Consider the following 8,345-nt stretch of genomic DNA (forward strand, 5'->3'; position numbering starts at 1 on the left):
AATATGACAGAAATACAACACAGAGACCCAAACACCTTTATCTGAAATGTAAAAACTTGAATGTTGAATATCATTCAAGAAAAGTTTCTGGGGTCATGACAAAATCAGATCTGAGGAAAAGTGATTTACTTTCATCTTTTTGACAGTGACCAAACAGAAATCATGAGAGAAACAAACGTCTGTTGCCTCTTTACATCAAAAAATAAATAATAACAGGTACATTATCATATGAGACTCTATTTGTTTGTGTATTTGTCTTTTCTTTGTGTTGGACATTAGCTTTTCCCCCACAGTTCAGCATTAACCCACTTTAGTTCCTGATTGTGGACGACTGTCCAATCCAAAGCCACTCAGTAATAAGGTGCAAGACTCAGAAGGTGTGATACTTTAGCCTTTATAAAGTGCCTTATCATTTCCTCTGTCCCTCTCATTCTCTCCTCATCCCAGTGAAACAATATGACTTCCCTTGCTTTATTTTCTTTGCTTTACTCTCTCAGTGTCCTCACTTTAACTGATAGCTCACTTTCCAGCATCACAACTGCAGCTCCACCAGCAGCTTCGAAGTGCACTCTTCTAAACAGCTTCCAGCCAGGATTTGTGGTCCAGGGTGACTATGTCATTGGTGGGATTTTCCCCCTTCATTTTAATCTGAAAATGCCAGACCATAACGACACCTACAGACCACCACCAATAAATTGCAATGGGTGAGTTTCATAGATGACAGTGGGAGGATTTTATATTTATTTTCATGTAAATTACGTCTAATTTTGCACTCTTAATATAAAATGGAGTAGACAGAATGTGTTCATAATCATTAGAGTTTTTATATGAACAGACTGCATTCATCTGTATCAGCCACAGACTTTTTCCCAGGGCTTTCCGGTGGGCTCAGACTATGAGACTGGCAGTGGAGGAGATAAACCAGAATCCAGTGCTGTTGCCGAATCACACTCTGGGCTACAAAATCTTCGATTCGTGTAGATATCCACTGACAGGACAGAGAGCTGTTTTATCAATGCTGAATGGGGTTAATGAGGAAAACTCTTCTATGTGCACAAATGCCTCATCACTCCTCGCTGTGATTGGGGCTTCTGGATCTGCTCAATCTATTGTTGTGTCAAAAATCTTGCAGCCATTCAGGATCTCCATGGTAACTTTTATTTATGTCAATCATCACAATTTCTTTTATTATTTTCTCAGTAATACTGCACTCTGTTTTTACACAGATCAGCTACGCTGCTTCATGTGCATGTTTGTCAGACAGACAAAAATATCCAACCTTCTTCAGAGTAATTCCTAGTGATGACTACCAGGTAAAATGTAAAACATGTGGTCAGTTATTGTTTTTGGTCAAAGCTGAACAAATTTACTACTCTGTCATCAGAAATAATTATTACAGCTACCTTTAAAGCTATAAAGATATAAACTAGAGGCAATTTTTTAAACACTGAGAAATGCATTTAAATATATAAGTTTTCCTCTTTCTTATATTATGTTAGTGCTCTTTTCAGGTTTGGTCATTATCATAATCTTTGTTGATGTTATAATCTTTATTATTGATTTGTTTGTTGATATCTTTTTCACTTTTTCACTTCTGCTTTTTTTTTCTTATATATACAGCACTGCTTACATTTTATTTCGATGGAACAATGCTTATGCTGTATGTGCCATCCCTGTCAATAATACATCCATATTTCTTTGTTCTGCCAAACTTCCATTCTTTATCGTTTACATAATACATACATGTTGTAGCAGGGCACAAAACCAAATCATTTATGAAGGTATTGCTTTTTACTTGTGAACGTTTTTTTAATGTCTTTAAAACTAAACTGGGTGAGTTGATTGTTTTTTTTTTGTTGACCCCAGGTGAAAGCCATTGCACGGATGCTGGTGCACTTTAACTGGACTTGGGTGGGGCTGCTGCGAGGAGACCATGATTATGGCCGCTTTGCTGCAAAAGGTTTACTGAGAGAATTACAGGAAACCAAAGTATGTGTAGCGTACCAAGAAATGATTCCTCTGCTGTACAATCACCAGGGGGGACTAAGGATAATGAAGGTATGAAAACACTGTGGGCACTGTTGACTTCTACCTTTAAGAGGTCTGTATTTATATAGAGCATTTCTACTGTCGATGACCAGTCAAAGCTGCTTTACCGTACAGTTTTTGTGTCAAACATAGTTCATACGGATTCACACTGCTGGTACAGTACTGTGAGGTTAAGTGTCTTGCCCAAAGAACATCAGCATGTAGACTAGCAGGGCTGCCAAGTTGTGAGCAAACCTTGGAGTGCGAGTTTGTGGTGTGCGGTGGTGTACATCTCGTCTGGCATTTTACTACAAATATTATTTGTAGTAATATTTTATGCATCCCAAGCTTATAATGCATTAAAATCTATTTGTCATGATTTGAATTGTAACTCTCAGACCATGTATCAATAAAAATAAATCCTAAGACATGATTTAACTATGTCCACAATGGCTCAGTGCATGTGCTTTCAATCAAAAATGACAAAAGGGTCACAAAACGCGAGACAATGTCCAGAAAATGAAGAGGGTCATAACACGAGGAAGATGAAAAATGTCACACTGAAACTATTTGGGCAGAGCATAAAATCTCAATGGTGGGAACATACAGGGTGTGAAGTCAAGAGACAATTAGTACTAAAATACAACAGGGAGTGATGAATTATTATGAACAAAAATGTGACCTAACTTGGCCAAAAATATTTTCTTCAAAATGAACACCTGAAACATATTAAGGTCTACAGAAATACTAGTTCTTTTTCATAGTGTACATCTGCGTTTTTCTTATTGTCACTCAGTTTTGTTTTGTCTCCTTGTAAAACCCTGTCATCTATATTATCTGACCCTTTGTAAAGGTGATGCGTAGCTCTACTGCAAAAGTGGTGGTGGTATTTGCTGCTGAGGGGGAGATGACACCTTTCTTGAGAGACTATATGACTCAGAACATCACTGGAATACAGTGGGTGGCAAGTGAAGCCTGGGTCACAGCATCAGCCTTTTCAGGGAGAGAGTATTACCCTTACTTAGGAGGAACCATTGGGTTTGGCATCAAAAAAGGTCAAATCTCCAGACTGGGTGACTTCCTGCAGACAGTAAACCCTAAGAGATATCCTGAAAATGTCCTGGTGCATGAGCTGTGGGAGTCTCTATATGGTTGCAGTCCTTTTCTATCCTCTGTCAACCAGATGCCACCCTGCTCAGGGCAGGAGACTCTGTTCGAACATAACTCAGCCTACATGAATACATCCAGCCCAAGAGTTGCCTATAATGTATATAAGGCTGTATATGCCATTGCTCATTCCCTGCACAACCTCCTTCTCTGTCAGCCGGGGAGGGGACCTTTCCAGAACAACTCATGTGCTCAGAGCAACAACATACACCCTTGGCAGGTACTGTATAATCCACTATTTCTTTACCATTACAAACTGTGGGTCAAAGCCTTGTGGTGGGCTTTGTAAGTATTGTAGATGGACCTCAGACCACAAAAATAATCTCCCATTTACTAAAATCATGTAACATACTGTACATATCCATACCCATATCCATATAGTTAAAATTTAAATCTAAATGAAATATATTCATGAATATTTTTAAATTGTTTATTGTTCCATTGTAAACACAGCACTGGACATCTCACTTATGGCAAAGAGTGTCAATCAATGTCAATCAATATTGATTGTGGATTTTTAGGGGCCTTGAAAACTCAAAACTCTGAAGACTGGGAAGCTCTGCAAGACAACATTTTACTGCAAACCTTGTTCAATGCAATTCAGTGTTTAATTTGTTCATTTCCTAATTTTCAAGCTGCAACATTACCTCCAGGAAGTGAACTTTCAGATTGCTGGTGAGGAGGTGGACTTTGATGCCAAGGGTGACTCTGTACCCTATTATGATATTATCAACTGGCAGAGAGGCCCAGAAGGAAACATTGAATTTGTCAATGTGGGTTTGTTTGATGGAACCAAGGCTGTTGGAGAGGAGCTGTTGATCCAGGAGGACGGGATAAAGTGGGCAGGACATCAGAGTGAGGCAAGCTGCTCACACTGTGTTTTTACCTTCATCAGATGCCAACTGTTGAAGTTCTGTAGGTTGAGATGGAGGTAAGTCAGGTGAACTGAACAGACTGGATCTGAAACAGGATAATTTGTTTTCATACACAACAAAGTTTCTAAGCCCAACTGGATTATGATGTCTTTGGTAAACTACTATCCACTGTGTTTACCTCATTGATCTTTCTTCATGGAATGTAAGAGTGAATGGTTGTTTGTCTCTGTGTGCTGGACTGGTGACCCCTCCTGGGTCTGACTCCGTATTTTGTTCTTTGTCAGCTGGGATTGGCTCCAGCTCCCACGACTCTCATGTGTAGGATAAAGCAGTAGACAATGAATTAATCTTTCTTCATGACATTAAAGGCTTCTGAAAGATGTGGCACAGATTTACAGCTAAATATATTTAAGAGAACCACAGGTTTTGGAATAGCTTATGGGCAGGAACCCAGTCCTCAGTGTACACCTTACAACCATGTGACCATCAAAAAGTTGTTTGATGACGACTGGCATACCTGTAGACAAGGGCTGGGCGATTTTATTTTTATTTTTTTAATTTATTTTAATATATATCGAGATATAAACAAGATATAACACGGGACAACATCGCTATCAATAATAGTTCATTTTGCGTTAAAATGACAATACATGGGCCGCAAGTTTGCACCTATTTCTCCTCTCCCTGCATCCCTATACACACACACATACCCTTTGTGCTCCCCCTCCCCTCTCACCTACACTCAGTAACAACATGGAGACGAGGATGATGATGATGAGGAGGAGTTGGATAGTAAACGAAAAAAACAATGGCTGGATAATTTGGAGGTGGTTTGGTTTTAAAGTGTCAGATGACCAGCAACAAAATGTGTTCTGGAAAGAATGTCGGTCTTTTGTCACGCACTGACTGCTATTGCTATGGAACCGGGAGGAAACTGTTCCCATACACATGCGCTTGCCTCCTGAGCAATGCTCACTTTAGCAGATACTCCACCTTGTGGCCAGAAAGAGAAAGACACCTCTCTGTGCAACTTCTCATCACAGAAACTGGAGCACAGATACTATTTTATGATCTCCACAGAACAATACATACAAAAATGACATTATAAACTCTGAACATTTGAAATGAAATAACTTGAAAACTATGTATGGAGGGGTCCTTACACTAGTGTTATCATATTTCCATCATCTGTTTTTGTTGTTTCTTTTCTTTATGAAATAACAGTTTGCAGTGCAGTTGCAGTAAATACGTCAGTGGAAAGGTGTTTATTGTTACTGTAAAAATTGTAACAGTATTGTATTTTTTAATTAATTACTGTATATTATTGTCATGCAGGAAATATTTCTTATTTTTTTCAAGGAGCATTTTTATTTCTGTGACCTCTGACATTTGGCATGTGGCTTGAACTTATAAAAGACTGTTTGTTTATTGTTTAAAGGGTTTGGAAGACATTTTATCTGATATGCTATAATGCTTTGGGGGAAACCCCAATTATGTCACAGAAAAAATATTGAGATATATATCGAGTATCGCCATTCAGCTAAAAAATATCGAGATATGACTTTTAGTCCATATCGCCCAGCCCTACTGTAGACTATGTCTGACATCTGCAGACAAAATACTTCATATCTAACCAGCGTAAAACTCAGAACACTGTGTTAAACCCACTTGAGAAACTAGAAGTGACACATACTTCATTGACATGTGGTTTGGAGGAATGTTCCATCTGTCAAAAGATTAACCAATAAAATGTACCAATATCAGCACATGGTTTCTCCACTCTAGGTGCCAGTATCTGTGTGCAGTGCCAGTTGTCTTCCAGGCTTCCGGAAGGCTGTCCGTCGTGGGGAGCCTATCTGCTGCTTTGACTGTGTACCATGTGACAGTGGCAAAATTAGCAATCAGACAAGTGAGTTTGAGCTGAAATATAAAATGTCAAGGCAAATCCATTCTTACAATTGTAGTACAGAAGTAATGCAAGACTGAAAATTATTCATGCTTTCTTCCCTTTAGACTCAGTAGATTGTACAATTTGTCCTGAGGACTTCTGGTCAAACAACGACAGAACAGCCTGCATCTCCAAGAAAGTGGAGTATTTGACCTTCGATTCATTGGGAATAGCCCTGACAGTGATGTCTGTGGTGGGCGCCTGCTTCACTCTGGCTGTCTGTGGAGTCTTCTTCTGTCACAGACACACAGCCATTGTCCGTGTGAATAACTCTGAGCTCAGTTTCTTCATACTGTTTGCACTGACTCTGTGTTTCCTGTGTTCTCTGCTTTTCATTGGAAAGCCAACATATTGGTCCTGCATGCTGCGCCACACTGCCTTTAGCATCACATTTTCACTGTGTATTTCTTGCATCCTGGGGAAGACCCTGGTGGTACTGGCTGCATTCACTGCCACCAGGCCAGGGCACAACATCATGAAGTGGCTGGGGCCTAAGCAGCAGAGGACCATCATCTCCAGCTGCACTCTGGTTCAGGTGGTTATCTGCACTGCCTGGCTCATTGATGCTCCCCCGTCTCCATCCAGAAATACACAATATGAACATTCAAAGATCATATTGGAGTGTAGTGTGGGCTCTAGCCTGGCATTCTGGTGCGTTCTTGGATATATTGGTCTACAGGCCTGTCTGTGCTTTGTATTGGCTTTTCTGGCCCGAAAGTTGCCAGGGAACTTCAACGAGGCCAAGTTCATCACATTCAGCATGCTAATCTTCTGTGCTGTGTGGCTAGCATTCATCCCTGCTTATATCAGCTCCCCTGGAAATTATGCAGATGCAGTTGAGTCATTTGCCATCTTGGCCTCCAGCTTTGGCTTATTGTTCTGCCTGTTTGCTCCAAAGAGTTACATTATTTTACTGAAGCCTGAAAAGAATACAAAACAGCATCTGATGGGGAAAGAAAATAAATGATGAAACACAAATTAACCCAAAGCTATTGAGTCAGTAGCAAATGGACTTGTAGATTTCTTTCAGTGACTTATGGATAACTAACCATTTAAAATACATGTTCATTAATCAATGATGTTTTAATATTGATATTTCTTTACAGATGTTGATTCTCGTATTCAAAAATGACTTTTACAACCCCTGTGCTTGCTTGGTGTATTTGTGTGGGTATGTCTGTTTTGACTCTCAACCTCCTGCACACAGGAGTCTTGAGTTGGTTAACAGTGGAGGCAATAAAAGGTGCTGCAGCTTTGTGAGACCTTGATGGTGTTCATACTCCTTTTTGTGGAAAGGAGGGCGTTTGCTGTGGTGTTTTCCCTCCTTGGATGTGTGTATGTTTTTTCTTGTGCATTAACCTGGTTCTTTGTTTGGCTATTTTTGAGACCAGCACTTCAGGTTTGAACTTCTTTGAACTTGAATCTACTTTAAAATAAAGTAAAATATTGTATTTTGGTGTCAACTGCCCCTGCTGCCCTTCTTTTCTAACCCCGGTGTATTATTGTTGTTGTTTTACAAGCCAAGTTCCCTTTCCACTTGGCCACAGGCTGCCCAACAATGACACTGAGACAGAGTTTAAAAATGTACTCTGCACTATTAAGGGTTTTTAATGGCATATTCTTAGCCATTTTCTCGGGGAAGCAGGAGAGGTGGCGACCTGAGGCAGAACAACACAAATGGGTAATCGGGAAGTCAGAGTTGTAATGTCACAAAATAAAGTCTACGACGTTACCACTGGTAGAGCAAAACAATCTGACGCTGGTGACTGGGACGACAAGGCTTAAGAAAACTGCTGATTGATCATCAGGAGCAGGTGAGGAGGATCTGCCGCAGGTGTTGCTGATCACCAGCGTCATCAGTGGAAGTACGTCAGCCACGCCTCCTGCAGAGAGAGGGGAGAGAGAGAGAGAGAGCAGCACGGAGGAAAACCACAACAATAATAATAGTGGAGGAGAGTGGGATCGTGACACTTTGACCAACAAGGGTCCTTTTTTCCACAACATCCTGGATGAATGCCTAACTGAAATGTGGCAACAGCCCAGTGATTATTCACAATTAAATGAATGTGTCCCACCTGGGTTTGTTTAGATCTGCAACAAATCTTGCGCCAAAGGAGAGTCTGCTCCGATCGACAGTCTTGCCGGGTACAGAGGGACGCCCAGTCTTACTTCTATGAAAAAATCAAAGAAGGCTAATCTGTGGAACGAGTCCACAAATAGGTTCTTGAACAGCTTGCTGCTGGAAGGGGCTTAACGGTGCAGTTACGTCCGCCATGAAGAAGTTGGAAAGACTGGGTGATCTAATCTATGCCTATGGAGTGGAACGA

General features: G+C 40.5%; 1 protein-coding gene across 1 annotated transcript; it reads left to right on the forward strand.

The window, feature by feature from the left end:
- Window positions 1–564: 564 nt before the first annotated feature.
- LOC122760062 (extracellular calcium-sensing receptor-like) lies at window positions 565–7,469 on the forward strand (the record flags this gene model as incomplete). The annotated part of the gene is made up of 9 exons (XM_044015143.1): window positions 565–704; window positions 862–1,150; window positions 1,227–1,313; window positions 1,867–2,058; window positions 2,882–3,151; window positions 3,212–3,415; window positions 3,831–4,037; window positions 5,856–5,979; window positions 6,090–7,469. Coding segments are annotated over 9 exons (2,409 nt in total), but the record flags the coding sequence as incomplete, so codon positions are not given.
- Between the last annotated feature and the right edge of the window lie 876 nt (window positions 7,470–8,345).

Source organism: Solea senegalensis, unplaced genomic scaffold (assembly GCF_019176455.1).
Source record: "Solea senegalensis isolate Sse05_10M unplaced genomic scaffold, IFAPA_SoseM_1 scf7180000012914, whole genome shotgun sequence".
NCBI classification, from domain to species: domain Eukaryota; kingdom Metazoa; phylum Chordata; class Actinopteri; order Pleuronectiformes; family Soleidae; genus Solea; species Solea senegalensis.